At 41.8% G+C, this 21,421-nt stretch overlaps 1 protein-coding gene across 1 annotated transcript in view; it reads left to right on the plus strand.

Moving 5' to 3' along the window:
• Positions 1 to 390: 390 nt before the first annotated feature.
• Positions 391 to 21,421, plus strand: part of LOC104491225 (uncharacterized protein C1orf21-like) — a gene marked incomplete at its 3' end in the record, with an annotated part of 24,462 nt that continues 3,431 nt past the window's right edge. Inside the window, exon 1 of the mRNA XM_010133611.1 lies at positions 391 to 484. Coding sequence (XP_010131913.1) covers positions 391 to 484 — 94 coding nt within the window. The remainder of the gene's footprint in view (positions 485 to 21,421) is intronic.

Consider the following 21,421-nt stretch of genomic DNA (forward strand, 5'->3'; position numbering starts at 1 on the left):
GCTTTCTTCAAGCCATGAATTAAACAACAGGTCTGGAAGAAACTTTGAGTTCAACTACTGCGCTCCTCTCCCAAGGCAGGATTCATGTACCTGTATTATACTCAACCGATACTGTATCGTACTCTGTGAATGTGGTTTTAAGCACCTAAAATGGAGGCAGACTGTGCTCTTGGACTCCACAAACCCCATTACTTGTTTTCTTGAAGTGCTACGTTTAGAGGTTCCCTTTTGTCAACACATGCAGTCAAATACTCTTCTCTCTCTTTTGCCGTCTTTAGGTAAAAGTGACTTGACAGCCACGTGGGAAGGTGGATTATTTTTAAAACAATGAGCATTTGTCTCTAGACATGATTTGTGGTTTGGTCCAGCTGGAGCTGTCTGAATGAAGCTATGGGCTGTGCCTCCGCCAAGCATGTTTCTACTGTTCAAAACGAAGAGGAAACTCAGAAGGGGAAAAACTATCAGAACGGAGATGTGTTTGGTGGTAAGTGTATCAGGATTTCATCTTTCTCCCAACATCGTGAATGTTTTGGCAGGTGTATTTGGGAGCCTTAACCTTTCACAAAATGTAGAGGAAAATGTATGTTGAAATAAATTACGATGATAGTGCAGTTGGCCCATCCAAGGGACAGTATGGTACCATGAGAGCTGAAGCAGAGGTCTGGATGAAATCCTTCATGGAAAATTAACATTCTAAGTGATGTACTGCACTGTTGTTAACTTGGTGCATCCTGGAATGGTTCAAGGATGAGTTGCACAACCCCCTTGTATTTATATACGAGTCTTTGTTACGTATTTGTCATTAGGTACCAAAATAGTTGACTCATTTCCTAAAAATAAAAATCTGTTCAGTAAGAAAAATGGTTCCTCATCATTGTTATCCTGTAAAACATTAAAACGTTAGTTCTGAAATCCCACAGCAAACAGGGTTTGAAGGTACTAGAAATAACCTGCTGGGAGGGATTTGGTGGTACTGGGAAGTTCTGAATGCTGGATGAAAACATCTGTTTCACTGTGTGGGAAGACCAATCTATGACCCAGGTCTTGTCACAGACACTTGCGCATCAGGAAAGGTAGAGTGATATGAGGTAAAATGCAGTCAGCTTCACCACACTTTCCCTCCTGGTTCTAGTAGCATATGCTAAGTGGTTTTTAGATAATCATCTAAATCATCATTCAGTCTTTAAAATATTAGGAATCATATGCAAGACTGTTCAGTAAGGAAATTTCTTGGTCTGCCCAGCTATCTGAAAGTTAAGTCGGCTGTGAATAAGCTAACTTCATACTGTTACTCTTAAAATAGGTGCGTTGCTACTGAGTATGATGCCACACTTCTCTGGTGGTTTTTATAGCAGTTGTTTGTGTAGTAGTGGGAATGACGCATCCAACAGCAAAAAATATCTTCCTTTAATTTCAAAAGCATTGATATTTCACTTTTTCAGCCTTTCTGGGGGCTAGTTTGCTCCCAACAATGGATCCCAAAGGAATAGTAACTAGAGGCATAATCTGAAGAGAAAGTAGTTGTTCAGCAAATTTCAGGCCTACATGACAGATTATTTTCCTGTGTGTGCTGCTTTGCTAACCCAAGAGATGCTGGGTTTGGAATTGTGAGTCCAGTATGTTGCTTTTTATTATAAACAGGCTTCAAGTGCTGCCAAAGAACAAAAAGCTCTGTTAGTTTCTCAAAGGAGTTTTGAGTTTATATTTTAGCTGATATTTAGTGAGGGATCAATTTTTGGCAATATGTATACTTCAGCTCGTTGTTGTTTAACTGCATGCTGTGGGCTGAGGATCATAACTTTAATGACAAGAAAGCTAAGGTACCTTCTGGTGGCAAAGGATCAAGAAGACTGAAGGGATTTTAAAGGGCTCCCACTTTATAGAGCTGGACTGGTGTCAGTGGTATCATTTAGCTATTCTGGGATCCATTTGAGGGCTGTTATAGAAAGCTATGAATGTCAGAAGTACTACCTGCTGTTAACCATGTCCTGGCATGTATTTTAGGTTAGGTGTACACAGTTTTTCATTGCTAAAGGTCTAGTTCACTTACTTGATCCTTTTTTAGCAAGGAGTTGGAGCCCGGGACTTAGGATTTGTTGAATGGTAACCAGAGTGAGCACAAAAGCCACGTTTTTCCCTTGCTGCTGAGAGACACCCTCCAGATCAGGAATTGGGCACATAAGGAAGGTGAGCTGGAGTATACCTGGCTTTACTGCTGTCCTTTTGAGACCTATAAATGATTAACAGGGTGCTTAGATGCCCAGAAGCAGGAAGCCATGTGCTTCACGTGTCCATTGCCTTGCATAGTTCCTGAACACAATTTTTCAATATAAAAGAGAGGCATGAAAAATACACCTCAACATCATACTTACCATCATTCTTAACAATCTTCTGGACTTGGCCAATTGCCTAGAGCTCTTGCTGGAGCTGAAAGACTCCAGTGAAGGGGGACTTTCTTCCCTATTGGGAACGATAGTGGCAATTGCATTGTTTGTGATGAGTTAGATATGAAAGCTCAGAGTATTCTGTCCACTTCATTTTCTGTTAAACTTTCATGTCGTTAGTCCCAAATTAATTCTGTGTGACATATTCTGCACAGTTATTTCTAAAGTCATCAATGAGGGTGTCAGTGCCTTATCAGAGGTCTGTTGTCATCAACTCCCTGCAAGGAGAGAGCATAGTCGTGCTAGATTTGAGCAGACGGTCTCAGCTGGGATAACAGACCTTAGCAGAATAAGTTCCCAGAGATGCAGGAGGATCCACAGAGTCAACAGAGGTTAAAAAGACTTGCAGCACATCCATCGTGCATTTGCCTGGCCAGTTCCAGGTGTCAAGAGCTGCTGATGTTTCCTTCCCTGTTTCTAGGAAGGGACGAAAGTGTCTCATCCAGCCAGTGGCTAAGAGCAGAGTATCTCTGCAGCCTGTAGAGATTGAAAATGAACTGCAGAATGACTAGGCAGAGCAAGACCGAGCTGAGTGGCGGGAGCATCAGATGGTTCATGAGGAGCAAGAAGATACTGGGAAGGGAATTAGGGGCAGGCTGTAAGAGAGGTAGATTTGGGGAAGGAGGCAGCAAAGTTAAAGAAACAGAGACAACAAGTGGAATTGGAAAGTGACGGATGTAGTGATAGTGTCAATAACATCCTGAGAATGTTAGTATGTGTATATGATGATGTTCATAGATGAGGAACACTTTGGGTGTGTGCCTCCGGGGACTAATCTGACATAAAGTGCCTGTGCAGAAGTAGCTTCATAGTTGCAGTAGCCCACATTGCCTCAGATGTTTCACAAGTGGAGGAAATCCTGAAGGAGGATATTCTGTCACTGCATTGTGACCGAATTAAAGGAGAATACCTCAGGGCTGGTGCTGCCTTCCTTGGGCAACTGGTGTGATCTGAAGAACATGGTTTATAGCATATTGTCCCTCGCTGTTTGCCTAACACCTGAGATGAAAATGATACTCTTCTTTTTCCTTTGAACATTATCCCCAGACAAGTTGCAGGCAGAAAGAGTCAATAGTAAGGGTTGTACTTTCCATCTTGCTTTTGCATTAAATAAGTTGTTTTGAGTGAGGAGAGGTATGAAAATACATGTATTTGATTCTAGCCAGTTTTGCTCTTACCTGTGCCTTCGGCTGCTGGGTTTTTTGCCTCTTAGGGATTTTTGTCATGTGTGGTTATATTAGCCACAGAGCTGAAAAACCTTCACTTTCCCACATTCCACTCTTTTCCCACAAATAAGAGGACTGGCAACAAGGCAATTGTTCCTGTGATGTTTCTGTGAGTTCGGTCTTTGGTGCTCAAGAGCTTTCCCACCACGTTCCCACTGCTTTAATTTTAGCTCCACAAGCAGCGTGTGGAGCTGTTGAGTATGAACTAGATGGTCAGTATGTGTAGTGGAGGCAGGGAAACATCCTTAGTTGTCTGAACTGAAGAGATGTTGAGGTGTTCTCAGAACTGTGTAAATGGTGGTGTCTCCAAGCTTCTCATTTGAGGTGACCTCGTGGTGCAGGACTTCATGAGTAAAGGAAGGATGGAAAGGACCCGAGTAATTCCCATACAGCAATTTGTTTTCTGTGCCTTGGATAACAGTTCTCTGTTCACATTGCAGAAGTTGCCAGAAGAGCATCGTTATTGCATTGCCAACTTCGATTTCCTTTGAACATGCTTCTAGTGCTTCAGCACTTTCTCCTCGTCCTTTCAGGGAGGAGCAGGCAAAGAAGCTGTGCAAGAGTTACGAGCGTCAACGTGGCTGCAGCTTTGCCCTTTGCCTTTTTGTCACTCAACTCTCCTGCCACAAGCCTTGTACTTGTTTTCAACCCTCCCTCCAAGCCCTCATAAGGAAGTCTGTCTAGGAGACCACACTTGCAAAGTGTTCTTCAGGGTTTGTGATGTTTGTCTTAGGGTTTATCCACCGTTCTTTAGAAGAAAAGGAGATAATTTCCAAGTATACAGTACTTTGGTATTTTTTTTTTTAATCAGTAGGTTTTGCTGGGCTATAGATGTCACTTAGAGTTCAGAGACTATTTCCTGAACTGCTCAGAGTGATGCAGTTCTGCTTCAGTTCTTCCCCAGAGCCTCTAGATGCTTCTTCCTTCTTTCGCTGGAGGGGTTGGTTGAAGCCAAATCTGTTGTCTGTTTGAGAGATCATTGCTTCTGCAAGGGATTTTTTTTTTTTTTTTTTTTACTTTTGAAAGTCACTGCAGGTTGAGATTGTGCTCCAGTGCCTTATTTCGTCCCCAGCTTTTAACCTTTTTTTTTCAGTTGAGCAGACACAGTGAGCCAGGTGTTCACCGTAAATTTGAAACTCTAGTGTTTAAAACCGAGAAATCCTCCACAAACCCTATGAATTCTGTAAGAAGAAGTTCTGGTTAACTGAAAACAGAACATGAAATTTTCCATCTTATCCCAACCTGCAGAAGGAACGCTGCGGTTTACTGTGATATATATTTAAATAATTGAGTTAGCAGGCCTATTAAAGGAGATGTTCTAGAGAAGATTGAATATAATATGATTATTATGTCTTGTCAGTCTCTAATGACTTTAAAATCCTTCTAATAAGGATAGTAATAATAAATCTTCATTTATTCATCATTCCACTTCAAAGCTGATTTCCAGGGCAATACTTAAAAACTGTAATAATGTAAATACCAATGAAAAACAAAATGCCATGACAGAGCTTTGAGTGTTGTTGATTTCAGCATATGTTTTAATAATATAACATCTTTCATGGATTAACTGTATTTGTACCTTTTTAAAAAATCATGAGGTGTTCATTTGGGGAGGAGGTTATTAACATAATTATTTGTGCAAGAAAATAACTGGTAATGTGATTTCTTGTGGGGAAATAAAACTGTTTTAGAATGTGTTTATTAATCTGAGAGGCTAAGCCAGATGTTTATATGGAGCTCTTGGGTGCTTTGCAAAGGTGAGAGTAAACGTGGCAGGTAAGAATGTTCTGGCAAATTGGGATTATCTGTGCTGCAACTGCCAGATAGGATTTCTGCTATTAACAGCAGCTCCAATTGGTAAACCTGTCTAAATAAAGCTGATGCAAAGCTCAGTAGTTTGTAAACCGATTTATCGCAGGACAGCTGGAAGAATGCAAGGAAAGGAAACTTTTAGCACTGAGGTATCGTAATGGGATTGAAAAACTGATCAATGCATGTTGACTGCAGTATGGCTTGTGAAGTATCTTCACAGCTTTCCTGGTTTGTGTTAGAGACCCACTGTTGTTTCAGAGATGAAGGAGATGTGTGAGGGACCTGTTGTCGGATCACTTGCAGACGTACATGCCTGTATGTCTGCTCTGCTCTTCCTCACTTGTTTTTTTCAACAGTTTTCTCCTCTGTTGATATTTCTTTCCAAGTCTTTTGAAAGTGCTATAGCTCAAAAGCCAATCCAGGAAGTTAGAGTATTTAACTGTGGCAAGTACTGACTGTCCTGTGTGGTGGCAGCTGGTCTGTTGTTTTGGGAAAGCAACAACCAGTCTCATGGGGAGGACTCCTTCCACCAAATCAAAGAGTTTAGCTTAGTCATCCCAAACAAATGTGCTGCTCTGTAGCATCTGTAACTGGAAGGAGGTGGCTTTATTTGACTTCTTGTTCACCAATATCACAGTTTAAACCAATATCACAGTTTAAAACCCAAACACTTTACCAACTCATGAGTTTTCTCATGTTAAGTGTTTTCTTTCTTTGGATATGTTTTATGGGTTTGTTTCACTTCAGATAACTTGTGCCTTGTGGCAGTCAAGTATTTCCTTCCTCATGTCTGCGCTGTCTCATCGATGTGGGTATCTTGGGCCACTGCCCAAGACAGCAGAGCTCTGACCTGTGGGAGTTTGAATTAAGTGCCAGAAGATGCTAAAATAATTGAAACTTTAAAAATGTATCCGCTGTGTACAGGAGGAGAATAGCAAGAGGAATTTGGGACTATGACTTACCTTCCCTAAATATGTCTCATCTTCTCCAAAAATACTGTGCCCAGACTTCTGTAGAGATTACTTTGTTTTGAAGGCTCTTTCCGTGACTGACAGGCCCAGAAGTATCACCTTACTCAAAGCTTCAGGCTCGGATTGTTGCTCAGTATTGTTTAAAATACCTGTGAGCCTGGCAGACTGTTCACTTATCCTTAATTTTGTATGAGAACAACTTCCTAAAACTGCCTTGTTCCTGCTTACAAAATTTTGCAAGACATCTTGCCATTTGAAGATGGGAAGTTTGTAGATAAAACTTGAAGTGCCAAAAACATATTAAAAGCATTTTTAGTGAATAACACCTTCCTGTGACCTCTGCCTTTCCCTCAACCATCAGAAAAAAAATGCTAAAGCTGAGAATGAGAAATTCTTTCTTTTGACCACATTTTCAGAAGGATGGTCATCCTCACTGAACTAGAACTATCTGGAAAGAGGTGGCTTAAGGAATGTAATTTCTGTCATGTTGGCATGAATGCATGCCGTGATCAGGAGGTCTTGCTACTCTAGGCTCCATGTAAATCCACAGCTTGCTCTGCCTGGTAGCATTTATTTTATTGATGCTGTTGGTCAGCTGAATAGCACTCACATACTAATTGCTCCAGCTGATTTGGCTGTCCTGACATGCTTCTGCAATGTCAGACCTTACTTGTTTTGGGGACAGTAGCGATTATGCTTAAGGGGACCAACACCATGCACTCATTCCACACGGTGCCTAATCTGAGCTCCATGAAAGTGCACTTGGTGCACATAGACACCTGCTGTCTGAAAACCTAGTCTCAGGGGTGCAAAACTTTAAACATCACAGTGGTTTCAAAGGACAACATTTTCACTGCTGAAATTCAGATTCTGGCTGAGCTCCTGAAAGGGTCGCTTCCATGTTTGTGATTTCAGCAGCTCATGTTGTAAAGTAGATCTTGCTTCAATGCTTGAAAGCTTAGGAAAAGCAGATGAGTGCATTGCAGTACAGGGCTGAAGAGCATGAGCGTCTTCTAGAATTATACCAGACTGGTTTTCCTCACTTTTTTTATTCAGTTGAAATGATGTTTATTTAGTTTAACAACGTCTTTTGTTTTTATCCACTCTGTTCCAACCCATTTTGGTGATGTGGCCTGCTAATCTAAGCAAAAATGGGTCAGTCCTAAACACATGTTTTAGGAAGTGGGAGAGAAGTGTTATGTTCATGTGGGAAATGTAATAAAATTGCATTTGTTATCTAGGTTTATGTGTATTTGTGTAACTCTGAGAACGCCCTTGGTAAGTCAATAATTTGCTATGTTATGCCCATAAGAAAGCAACAGGGTTTTTTAAAAAAAAATCAAAACCAAACCAAACCCCACCCTCAGGTTTTGTCTCGTCGTGTGTTCTGATCAATGCGTGCAAAGAAAGTGTGTGACATGAATTAAAACTCCGTATTTTCACCTTTTGTAAATAAAAGTGGCTCCTCTTTGTAGCTCCTTTGGAATAGGTGCTGCTTTTGCAGTATAAGGAAGATGATGTTCACGGCTGTGGGGTGCACAGAGAATAGTAGCAAAACAAGCTCTTCATCCCAACGCCAGCAGGTAATTATATAGGGAGATACATAAAGAGTATGAAAAGAGCCTTTTGTAGAAGGTGTCACGGGCCAGCATTTCTCCAGGAGCAGGGTTGCCTCACGAGGTGGGATGAGCTAGGAGCCGGAGGTGACCCCAGCACTTGCAGTCCCTTCGCTGTTGAGGTGCAGTCCCACGGGGCCAGAGCAGGGTGCTGTTCACAGGGTCTGGCAATGAACCATGACAGTGAACCAGGCCCAGGGTCCGCCCAGGGAGTGCAGAGAGAAGCAACAGGAGACAAGGCTGGAGACAGGGCTTGGTACAAGCTAGAGCTTGCTTGAGGGCTTTGTTCAGGAGAGAAGATACCTACAACGTGGGGTTGGGGTCTCCATCTGGGAGATGGGACCAAAGGCAGGACTAGGAGACATGCAGACCTCTCTGGCAAGGACTGAAGGGCCAAGCCTCATCTGAATCAGAGCTCCTGGGTCTATGGGCATAAGACGCAAGCGAGGGTTTCATGAGGGTGGTCCTGGTCGCTTAGTGCACTGAGGGCCCTAACAGCATCTATCCGTTAATCATGAGCTTTCTGTAATGCCTGTGGTTGAGCTACCTCTCCCTTCTGGTACTCCTCCGCCTTTCATTTTTACTTGCAAGTGGAGAAATACTGGTCTGATGGTCCTTAGGGATGAGATCCAAGTCATTGGGAAGGTTCCTGTAGGCTCCAAGAAGATAGCTTTCCAGTGTTTCAGGGCAGTAGAGCAACAGTGGTTGAAGATGTTCCTTGGTCAGGTATAGTAATCCCTGTGCACCCATTGCTAGTGATGGTGGTGGGGTTCCTATTCAGGGAGAGTTAAAGAGCTTGTCCCCACCCTGCAGGGCCATGTACATTATGATGAATAAATCTCTGTTTTGATAGTACTCCAGAGTCTTATCAGGACTGGGCATGACCAAGGTAGTGATTGTCCAAACGTGGATAAAGACATGTCATACTTCCCTGTTGCTATCTTCATATCTCACCACCTCTTTCATACTATTGACCTTACAGCTACAGAAGCTTTTTGTTTGTTTTAAGTCAAAATACAAACGCTGCCCCCTGGAAGCTAATCACATCCCCCACTGGTGAGCAAGCCTGTGCTAGGAAGCAGATTCACCAAGCTGATGCACCGAAGCAAATTGCTTGTCCTCACGTGATGGAGGAGTGTTCTCAGTTGAGGATTGGCATCCCTGCGCCCTCTGCCTGCCTCCCTGCAGTCCTACTGTGGGAGGCATGGCATTTATTTCAATCGAGAGGCTCGTTTGCCAGGTAAAGCTTTCCCGTTCTTAGTCATGACTTCTCCTGGCAGGAAACAAAAAAAGAGCAATAAGGGAAAATGATACGTATTTGGAGTTCTGTCTCCTATTAGTTCCTTCATTTGAAACAAATCAGAAAGACCCTAAATGAGATTACTTTCCCAAATGGGTAACAGGTCTTTGCCATGTAAATGTTGCTGAGGTTTTCCTACCTGAAGACAGACAACAAGTGACTAAATTTAACAATTTTTTGTTGTTGCTGCTGCTTTTTGAGATTATGGTATCAGATGACTGAGCTGATATAGTACTGTACAGCCCTTAGCTTATAAAATAATACCTGTACTTCAAACCGTATTTGCTATCTAGCCAGAAGACGCAAAGTATCCTCCTTCTTTGCAGACCTTTAACCTTAGTGTATGGTTCAACATCAAACATTTAACTGTTTGGAATGGTTGAAAATGTGTGCGGATAATTTTGCGATAGGGAAACTGAAGAAAGAAGGGGTGACTCCTACTTTATTTTTTTGTGAAACCATGATTTTGTGGATTTTTCTCTTGCATAGGAATGAATTTGAAATTGCTTGACCCCTTAAATTAGAGAAAGTGTCCATAAATTAACTAGGTCGCCTTCAGTTGTCTTCTGGCAGTTGTCTTGCAGTGCTTGTTGTGGCGTTAGGTGAGGGAATTCTTCTGCAAAGTCATTGTACTTAGTGCCGTGTGTCTGTGCAGAGCTTCCCTGTTTGTTTCCAGCCTGGTGTCTGCTGGGTTTGGCATGATGCACACACAACCAGACTCAGCATCTTTAGTGGTTTAAAGGGAGAAGGTGAACTAAGGTGGAGAAACACTTGTTATCCCCATTTTGGGGGAAGAAATTCATCGCAGGCAGGTTGTGACTTCCCTGCTTCTTACTTTAATGGGAGCTTTCACCTTTTGCAGTCTGCACATCAGTGTCACAGCACCCAAAGGAGATGCACCAGAGGCAGGGGGACTCTGAGGGTGCCCCAAGCCTCTGCAAGCAGATGATATGTGGGGAGCATTAATATTGTCTTATTCTTGGGAATGATCCTTCCTATAAGCCGTGTAACCCATGAGGAGTACAGTCAAAGCCACATACAAAGTGCATTTCACAATGGCTTTAGTGTGCTCTAAGTAGGGGCATGCATCCACCTTTGGTGTTAGCTAGAAAGAAGCCAGAGTGTGCTTTCTGGCAGCCTTGGTGCTGGAGGAAATCCATTTATTTATTTTATAGGACAGACAAACTTGGTTTTTTAACTTAATCTCTTAAAGACTGAATCCTTGGTGGTCATTGCCTACCAGTAGGTGCAAATGAGAAAGAATCATGGTAAAAACATACTGTCAATTACTGCAGTGCTCCTTTTGTCATTTTCCAAGTGTTGTATTTCTTGGCCACAAAGTAAAGGGAGGAAAAACCCAAAACAACACAAAACGTAAAAGAAAACCCCCGAAGACTAAAATTTGGCCAGGAAATCCTCAGTCTAGGGGATAATGTTCTCATTCCCCAGGTGAGCCTTGTGAAGCTGCGTGGGTGTGTATTTATTTGCACAACACAATGCTGTAATTTTATACTAGGAATATCTACTGTTAAGAAATACCTATTAAATACAAGGAACAGATACCCGACCAGTGAGTATTTATATACCCTCTCATACGCAGTCAATATGCAGGGTAGTTGCTTTGAAACTTGGGTTCTAACAAGCTGCTGAAATGCTCCACTGCCCTGAGTGCTTGGACTATGGCAAAACGTCCATTTGCTAAAGTAGAAGGCATTTTTCTAGTAGGTAACTTCTCCAAAACACTGAGACATGGTGGGTATTTTAAATAAATCGTATAACCCAGCAGTCACACGTTGTCCTGGTCCAAGGCCTGATGATGTTCTGTCTTGAGATCGCACCAAAAAAGCCTGGAAGGCAGCAGTCTTACAAAAAACAAAGCCTGGCTTCTGTGGAGTAGGTGTAATCATGCTTTGCCGTGTGCCTTTTCTTCTTGTCTGTATGAGAGAGGGCTTTGACAAAAAGGATCAGGTTTAGGGAGCTCTTAAATTATGTATTTCCTTTCCGCTCTTGTAGTGGGAGCACTGCAAGGGGCTGTGCAGGCAGCAGAGGCACAGAGCACGTCATGCTCTGTGACACTCAGAAATAGTATGAAGTCTCCTTGGTTTCAGAATTTATGGTTTCAGGAATGATCTGGGTCTATTCAAAGGGGAAAAGGGGGCGTAGGGATTTTTCCCCACGGAAGTCTTCTAAATTATATTAATAGTTGTTATTAAAACTACATGCATTTTATCCCCTGTATTTTGTTGTGAAGTATATATCACGTTCCTAACTGTAGGAACTGGGCGCCTCTTGAGATCTCTTTAGACTGAAAGTGCTCATCTAGTGTTAGTGCTCTAAGCACACGTTTCTTATTTTGATTTTTTTTTTTTTAGCTATTACTAAAAATTTCCATTTCTCACACACTGCCATTTTGCTTCCTTTTTGAAAGTGTTGCTCAGAGGGATGGGGAGGAAGCATGAAAAATCACTAGCTTTTTAAAATTTGCTTTTCTATCCAGTCATCTTCGCACTGCCAGGATATCCTAAATGTGCGTGTTCATGTAGTGTTTGCACAGGGCTTTGGTGTGGTTGCAAGACAGCAGGGAGTGAACGGGGACAAGTACATCTAGTCTCATGAGCAGGTTGTGTTTGCAGTGACAGTGGGGGCAAGGAAGGAGATGGTTAATGGTATGAGGTGGCACGGAAGAGCACCGACCACACGCTGCTGAGAGTTGGGATTTAATTTACGGTTTGGCATATATAGTGAGATGGAGATGTTAAACCAGACATCTGCAATTGACCGCGGCTGTGAGCCAGGCAGTCCCCTCGCTGCCCAGTGCCGCTCCTGTTCCAGAGTTTCTTTCCCATCGTTACCCTGGATTGCCTCAACGATATGGCTCTGTGGGCGCCGTGTGCGTGGTAGGTGTTTGCTTTCGGGGCTTTAGATAAAGCTTTTGCAATGCCGATGCTGTTCGGGGAAGTAGGCATCTTTCAGAGATAACAAATTAACTCTGAGCATTGTAAGCAGAGTAAAAGATTAATCTTGCTGATAGGTTAATTTTGTAGCTCTTCGGGTGGCCTGTAAGTAATGTAATTAACTTTTGTATCTTTTGCATCTGGCAATGTGAGCTGTATTTTATAAATCAAGTTTTCGTTAGTTGCCCCCTCTTCCCTCTTGGTTGACAGAAATACGAGCAGTGAGGAGACATTTGTGCTCATCATGAATCTCCAGTTTGTTACTGGTCTTGGATAATTATTCTCTCCCTTTCATAGTGCAATTAATAAAAATTAAATAGCTGCTGATTTACAAATATTCTTTGAGGAATGTAAGCAGTGAAAATTTGATAGACTAATATTAATAGAAGAAAGCTAGAAAGGATGTGAAGATCTATGTCAAGTCATACATTGCAGGGCGACAACCTCATTTAATAGTTGACTGATTGAGAGTGGCGTTACTTGTTAAGTAAAGAGGAATTGGCTTTTTTATTGACAAGGAAGCTGAAGACACCTCGTTGTGTATTTGCAGTAATAGGAAATGTGTAATTTTGGGTGTGTGGAGTGGTAATGATTCTTTTTCAAGGAACACTTAGAGCAGCTCAGTTCAGGAGAAGTTTTTGGTGTCTAGAACAATCGGTCGATACGTTAGCGTGGCTGGACAGAGCTGTACAAGGGATACTCACAATAATGGTATTTTTTTCTGGAATCTGAATAGTCTCTGGGAGGTTCTGTGCTAAAATGATAAATGTTTTGCAAGGAAGTACGTAGATGGATGAGTCAGCAGAGACCAGGAGTTTCATTAATGATGATGAAAAACCTAAAAAGAATTAAATATTCAGTGCTTGGTGGGTGGGGTTATTTTTCTTCCCTTTCCAAGGGAGAAATTTAAAAAGGAGCAGTGAAAGGACCAGTAAAAGGGAGTTGCTTTTGCAGTTTCTGAGCAACAGAAGTATCTTCTTCAGGGCAAGGGTCTCACAATTTTGTTTAAAAATAAGTTTGTAGTGTTTAAATGTAGTAAGTGATTGGAAATGCTGAACTTCCGGTTCTTTCAAGACACAGGGAGGCCTCTGCAGGGCCAGCCCAGTGCTACTCCCCTGTCGTGGTGTTGGGATGCTGGGGAAGAACTGTGCAACCTTGATCCAAAACCCAACCTGCTGGCTTCAGACAAACAGCAATATTTTTCAAGGCACAGACCCTTTGTTTTCCTCCTCTCTGCTCCTTTAGTGAATCTCTCTGCTGCTTGTTTCCTCTCCTGCTTTCATTTCTCAATTTGATCTTTGCAGCAGACTAGATAATTGCATTTACTGAGTATCCTTCCTGCCGAGTGCCGTGGCTGTAATCTCTCCTCCACCTGAGAAATGGTTTCCTTTGAACGACCTGGCGTCTGGCTCAAAGTTATGTGTTAATTAAATAAGGAAAAAAAAAAATGGGTAGAAAAATGTGTATGTGTTATATAGTTTCAGCAAGGAAAAATCTGGGTGGCTGAAAGATAGTTGTGAGTGCACACCACCAGCACTGTTTTTTGGCTCCTTAATTACAGATGAGTGCACAAAAGTCTTTAATTATGTGATCATGTGGCTGATTTTTCAACACTATCTTGTAGAAGGAGTTTCCTCAGATCTTAAATATGAATGGGTGTCTAAAAGGTCTGGAGGCTGTATCATTAAAGACAGTACAAGCGAGGCAGAAGTTATGTGTTTAGTGGTAACTGGATTTTAGCATGTTGAGGTTGTATTTTGAAGTCTTTTTCTGAGGTAATTAAATGGCCTTGGAGGTTGAACCAGGTGCTGGCAGTGTCTTACCTGGCCACAGGGATTTGTTGGAGTTGGCCAGAGGGTCCTTGACTTTCTTATCAGGGAGCTGTGATGGAGCAGAGCAGAAGCATGGAGTTCAGGGGGTTTTAAGATTTCCAATCTTGTCTCTCGCACACACATCCACAAGCTCTGTTGTCCCCCAGAGTTTTTTTTCAAGTGATTTTGGGTTCTCAGTATCTTCCACTTGTTCATACATCTTCCCATACTTCTCTTCATGTAAGGAGAATTAGAAGCAGGACAAGCTTTAGGTTGTACCCTGACCAGTGAACTGTCTTCCTGCCAGGGTCCACAGACCCAGGGGAGATGACCTGCATGCAAGGAAGCCACACATCCAAAACTGTGGTGAGCTGTTGGTTTTTCATTACACACATGATGTTAATTTAGAGATTGCATATGAAGCAGAAATCTTTGTGGGAAAAATACTCCCCAGAAAACAACTTTATTGGTTGCACACCAATATTATTTTTCCCCTGCCATGTTACTCCGCTGACCTACCTACCACTAAGGTGGACCTGTAGATTCTGTGCCCTTGGTGCAAGGACAGTTAACATATTCCTTTATGTATAATGTGATAGAAAATTATACATACAACAGTAGTTTTCACGCTTTGTGACAGTCCAAATGTAGCCTTGGGAACTTCCTGGCCAAGAAGAAACCAAGTGATGACCTCCTTGATTCAGCTGCACATCTCCTGTGTACAGCAGCATGTCTCTGGAATCTGAAAATTACACCTGTAGAAACTAGGGGGCGAAATTATGGCATGTCATCATCTGCCACTCTGTTAGATCAAGGGAAAAGAAATCAGAAAACCCAAGATTCATAAACTGAGGCACTCGATGGGCAGCAGCATCGTAGGTGTTGGAATGGCACCTTCTCCCCCAGGCAGAAGTCAGGCTGGGCCTTTCACGGGGGAGGACGGGTGTACCCAAAGGATTGAGAGCTGCAAGCGGTTTGCAGCGCTGGAAACTTCTGACAGCAGTAATGAAGGATGCATTAATATGGCAATTGGAGGTTTTGTGCTTCTGCAGCAGTAAAGATGAAGATAATGTCCCTTAAAGTTAATGGAGCTGCACTCGTGTCAAACCTGTTGGCCTCAGGGGAACAACACTGTTCAAAGCTGCCAGGATTTGGGCCTGGAAAGGGGCAGTCTGATAAAGTGGAAGGGAATTTGCTAAAATTTTTCAAGCAGGCATCACCCTTAAGAGAGTTCATGTTTCATAATGCACTGGATGTGACATGGGGCTGTAGCCAGTACTGCTTGACAGCTTAGAAAAGAGCTGCTCCTATCTTGCCTAGCTTCAGGGCAGGTGTCCTTCTAGTACTGCAGAAGTCCTCTGCTTTTGTTTTTTTTTTAATTTATATTGAATGTCTCAGTCTCCTTTTCTCCTCCAAAAAACCAGCCCTCGCAGTGATGTCTGCCTTGTGCAGAAGGAGTAGTTAACATTTCTTGGGCACGTGTTAGGGTTGTGTAGGAAGAAGAAAAAACACTTGAGGGTGGTTTTTCCAGATGTGCTGTGATTGGTGTAGTACACTCAGATTTTTAAACAGCTTTCCTGTCGGGTGATTTGTAGTTTGCTGGCAGAATCGGTGTGTTGTTTGGGCATCTGTTCTGTGTTTAATAGCTGGTGGTGTCCACTGTCTCAGCTTCCATCAGTGGCCGTATGTTAGATTGGATTAAGATAAGGTAACTTCAGTTGGGAAATCTAATTGAGCATTTTCAGGTATTCCTTTGAGACAAATGGGTTGGCTCATTTCCTGAGCTGGTTTTTTTTTTTTTATCTAGTTCATGTTAGTAAAAACAACATGATCACTAGGATCTAGAATAATTGCCTGTGAGCTGATAGCTTTGAGGGTTGGTAACAGAGGAGGAAGACAACAAGCTGCTCACGCAGTGCTGGTTGATCTATGAAATTTCACTCTCAACCCACATCCAGGGGGATTGGAAATCCACCACTGCAGCTGTGAATCTCAGCAATAAGTCAGAATCGAAACAACCATGTAAAATCAAAAGAACCACATTCACGCTGCTTTCTTTGACTGCTTGAAGCTGGAGCTAAGGATGTAACCCAGATATCCCCCATTACCTAGTCTTTAGTTCAAGAAACATTAGTTTACAGGATTTTTGCAAATTCTTTCTCCAACTGTTGACTTTTAGTTGGACCTTTGACATAGCTTCTGCTGGCATCCAGGCAGTTGATACCCGCATACAGTAACAGAGCTGGAATAATCTGAGTAGTTGATCTCATCTCTCCTGTGCTCCAAACCAGGATGGGCTTGAACCTGTGGCCCTCGAGGCTGGTGACTCTTTAAAGACCTCTAGTGGTGGAATCCTCAAGCACCCAAGCAATCTAATTCTACCCCTTGATTGTCCTTGTGGTTAATTATTTTTTCTGATGTCTAGCCTGGCTCCTTCTGGAGTTAAGCCCACCACTGCTTGTGTCCTACCAGTGTAGCTGTGGAACTCAGAGTATCCCTCCTTTGCAATGGGACTGCAGGTGATGTTTGGTACGTTTTGCATTTAGCGTCTAAGAGGCTCACCTGCTGGTATATGTTTTAGTTCAGTGGCATTGGACTCTCTCATGGTTTGTAACAATTATTTTTAGGAAGAGGAATTCAGTCCTTTATCTAAACATAGCTTTTAGCTTTCAAGTCTTTGAGAGGAGAGCACGTGAATCTTTGATCTGTGACATTGCTCGTGATGACAGCAGTAGGAGTATTTCTGCACCTGGCAGAAATAAGTATGGTACACAGAGATTTATTAGTCAAAAAAGATCATATTTTTCAGAGTAGATATGAGTTTTATTACAAATGAAGGATAAATCTTGGGATGTCCTTCAACAGAAACTACAAAAAATGATGAAGCACAGGAAAACGAAGGTGTGGTTAGAAACTTCTTTGTTAGTGGTGTGACAGAAGTACCACTGATACATCACTGAAAATAGAAAAGAGAAGCTTACCCATTGTCCCCGTTGATGACAGCAGAGCCAAATCTGTTCATCTGTAGATATCTGAGATGAGAATGCAGTGTAAATCAGCATTGCATTTATTTGTTTATTTAAGACTTGGTGTTGAACAAAAGATTTCTTCAGCAGTCACAATGAGTCCAGATATATTTGATGGAGTTGTGCTTCTTTTCTGGTGGTTGTTTTTTGTTTGTTTTTATAACTGAGGCAGCAATAGTGTCATTACTGATGTCGCTGTGGTAATGGCACTTAGGAAGATGCCTGGAAGTGCTGGAAGAAATTTTTCTCATAGGAACAACCACAGTATTCTTCCCCCACACCCCCAGTAATTGTTTCAAATGTTATAAATTGATATGCTCATTTATCTCTGAAATCTTTATTAATGGGTGCTGATTTTCTTTGTCACTTTGCCATGGCAACCGGGTGACATGTTTGAGTAGAATTATCTGTTTCCAGATGGAGCTCTTCATTCATAAGATTTTGCCTACTGAGAATTTTTGCACCATATTCAACTTAAAAGTTCTTCCTGCCTTGCCCTTCCAAAGGGGGCGTTACTGCTTTCTGGTTTATACCCAGTGATGGATTTTGTGGTGGGTGTTGTGCTCGACAATATTTCTGTCTTTTATTTGTGGTTCATTTATATTGTTTTTCTTTTGATTCAATGGGGCTGCTTTTATTCAACTTGGTATTTGCTGTGGCAGTCCCGTGCCTCCCCCATTTGGGTTGGAAAACTTCTCTTTTTATATAATATATCACACAATGGAAGACAGTTTGATTTTTACTTGTGAAAGGAGCATAAAGATGTATTTCTTTTTATATATGCTCTGAGTGATAATGTCCTAAAATTTTTATCACACTCACTACTCAATTTTTAGTTTTGCACAGGAAAGAAGCATAAAGATGTTTCATTTTTGGTTTTGATGTAAAACTGTATTTAGGAAAAAAACCCCCGATATTACTGTAGCAAGACAGCAAGGTAAATATGTGTAAAACTTTGTATCATTTCCTTTACCCTGAACTTTGTACAGTTTTAAAGGTCTTGTTGACTGTTGGACTTAGTTAGGTCCTCCTTGATCTCAGTCAACATTTCAGGATTTCCCTGGGTGCATTTCTGATCCCTCAGACCAAAATATCCCAAAATGCTATATTTACTTTAGTAGAAATCAAAAGGTGAGTTTAGCATCCTTTACTACTTCAGTTCCACGTGCACTGTTACCTTATCAAGCAAAACCTGGTTAGCATTTTTTTGCAAATACCTCAAGGCATTACCTTTACAGAAGGCATCAAAAGCCCATTCTTCCAACCTGTCTTTAATTTTCATATTCACTTAAAACTGTTAAGGACCATATGCCCCATGACATGCTTCCAAGTCTGTCTGTTGGTTAAACATCCATTCATTTGCAGTGTTTCATCCTGATAGTAGCTTTAGAACAGAAACAATCTCATCAATAGCTCGGAATTTGTGGTTTCTGAATACTTTATCTTATATATATATCATATTTATAGAAGTAGTCAAAAAAGTCTCTATATAGTTAACATCCTCCCAATAATAACATAAGATAGTGCAAGACCTGTCTTCTGCAAATAATTATTTTGATTCATTATTTCTATATTTAGTATAACTGAAATAATGAATATTGTCTTATCTCTGGAGAGTGAGGTGTTACACATCAGACTCATTTCGTCTCTGTTACACCAAAGAGCAGCGTCCTCCCTAGCAAAGCTGCTCAGTATCACCTTCTTGTCCTTTGCACCTTTGGTTGCCCTTTAGGTTGTCTTCTCATTGCAGGCAACGATTGTTTGGGAATGTGCTGAATATTGACTGGTCCCATTGCTTTTGGGAATTGTTCTGCATTCCTCATGTCAGGTCTGTACTTAAACAGACTTATGATAGGCCCATAAAAATGAAGAGATTTTACAACTTACCTTGATCCAGGGAAAATAAAGGAGTTCAACATGAATGTGAAAGGTAGAAAATGTGTTATTGAGTACTGTAAACCATGGAATCACGGAATGGTTTGGATTAGAAGGGACCTTAGTTCCAACTTCCCGCTATGGGCTGAGGCATCTTCAACTAGACCAGATAGCTCAAAGACCTGTCCAACCTGGCCTCGAACACTTGTGGGGCATCCACGGCTTCTCTAAGCAGCCTGTGCCAGTGTCTCACCATCCTCACAGGAAAGCATTTCCTTACGTTTAATCTAAGTCTACCCTCTTCCAGTTTTAAATTGTTATCCTCTGTCCTGTCACCACACTCCCTGACAAAGAGTCCCTCCCCGTTTTTCTTGTAGGCCCCCTTGAAGTACTGAAAAGCCACTACAAGGTCTTCCGATTCTCAAGGGAGGCCTGTGAGCAAAATTTAGTATTTCTGCTCAGATAGCAGGAAGGTTGCAAGTATAAATATCAACATTTTAGCTGTGATTGAGATAATCACTCGTTTTTAAGCAGCCTCGTTCAGTGGCTATTGAAATTACTTAGAGGAGGTGTTTTTCCTCAATGCATTGGCTAGTTCAGAAAGTGGATGTTTCCATGTATGCCTCGTCGTCAGCTGGATGCAGTCAGCTGGATGCTCCTCCTTTTTCTTTCTGTGGCAATATAATTACTTAGCTGGTGTTTTCCCCCTTTGGAAGTGGAATCATATCTATTTATACCTACCTCCAGCAAGGGACTGCTCAATAGGAGCTAATGTTGCCAATATATTGTATTTGTGCTTCCTATTTTAACGAAAATATTTTGCCTGTGATAGGAAATGATGAGAGCTTATGAGTAATAGTATTGCTTTGAACTTAACATCACCGATCCATTCCCTTCCTCTCTGTGTGTATCTGATAAAACAGTTGTTCTGGCTTAGTCCTCTATTCTGCTCCCATTAACTGAAATGAGGGTGATCGCTCGCTTTCCAGAAGCCAGTGCTGTGCTTGCTTGTTTGTCTGATATTGGTACACGCGCACTTGCTCAGAACAACGTGGGTTTGATGGATTTGCTGTCCTGTCTGTTAATAATTTATTTCGGCACTGAAGCCTGCTTCTTCCTTAAAGTGCCTCATCCCCAAGAGGTAGTTTCTTGACCTTTAAGGCAGGTCGTCAGCTTCAGATTGTGTCAAATTTATGTTGCTTTTTGAGACATTAGTAGAAATTTCTCGTGCCCAAACGCATACCATATAATAGGGCCATGACATTAATATTAATTTAGTAAGACACTTCCTATTAAAAGAGTAATTCTACTAACATCTACATGAGCAGGTGTCTTCTGCTTTGACCTCCTGAATTTCTTTTATCTGTATTCTTCTAAGGAGAATGTAGATGTCTCTGAAGTAAGACTTGGTAGTCAGCACTTAACTCATCCTGAAGATATAATGAAAAATGACTTGTTTATTTTTGGAAATTTTCTTACTTCTGCACATCTCAGGCCTGAATTGTCCAGGCATTTTCACTTCTCCTGCAGTTGGTAGGATGGAGGGAAGAGTAGTACTGTGTGTGCTGTGCTGCACAGATAATTGAATAGTTACTGTACTTGTAAGTAAAGTATTGGGGAGAAGCACATTACTAACACTGTTGTGAATGTCTGTGCAAATTACACAAGAAATCTGTGCAAAGTTCTTTGCATCATTTCAGGGCTACTTGACGCATCTGGCAAACGATGCAGCTTTTGAGGGATCTGTGTCCATCTTCAACGTGAATTTAAAATTACCTTTTTTGAAAACTTTTGTTGATAACGCTCTTTAAAAAGACTCATGTGAAGCTGAAGTGGGAAAGGAAGCATAGCCTAGAAATTCACACAACCACGAAGCATGGGAACAGGCTGCATGGGCAGCTCAAGTATTCCTTAAATGTCCCATGTCTACGATGTAATCCTTACCTTCACCTGGCCTGACTGTCCACAGGTTCTCTAACATCTGTTCTCTTTACGAGTCCTACACAATTCAGGGACATCTCTGCTGAAGTTAATAGCAGGAGGAGGTCTAAAGAAAGCACTGGACTGATACTGGGTGAACATGGTCATCTGAGTAATAGGGATGAAGAAAAAGTGGAGGTATTCAATGATTTTTCTGCCTCAATCTTAAGTAACACTGATAGACCTGGGGCTGGCTGGTCCTCTGAGTCAGAAGATCACAAGTGTGGGAACAGTGGCTTCCCTTTGTGGACACTTTAACTGTACGGGACCAGCTGTATCAGCTGAATGTTCTCAAGTCCATGGGGCCTGATGGAATTCACCCCAGAGTACTGAAGGAGCTGGCAGATGTTATGGCAGGATCCTTCTCAATCATCAAAGGTCTTGGCAGTCTGTGGAGGTTCCTGCT

The sequence above is a fragment of the Buceros rhinoceros genome, unplaced genomic scaffold (assembly GCF_000710305.1).
Source record: "Buceros rhinoceros silvestris isolate BGI_N320 unplaced genomic scaffold, ASM71030v1 scaffold2073, whole genome shotgun sequence".
NCBI classification, from domain to species: Eukaryota; Metazoa; Chordata; class Aves; order Bucerotiformes; family Bucerotidae; genus Buceros; species Buceros rhinoceros.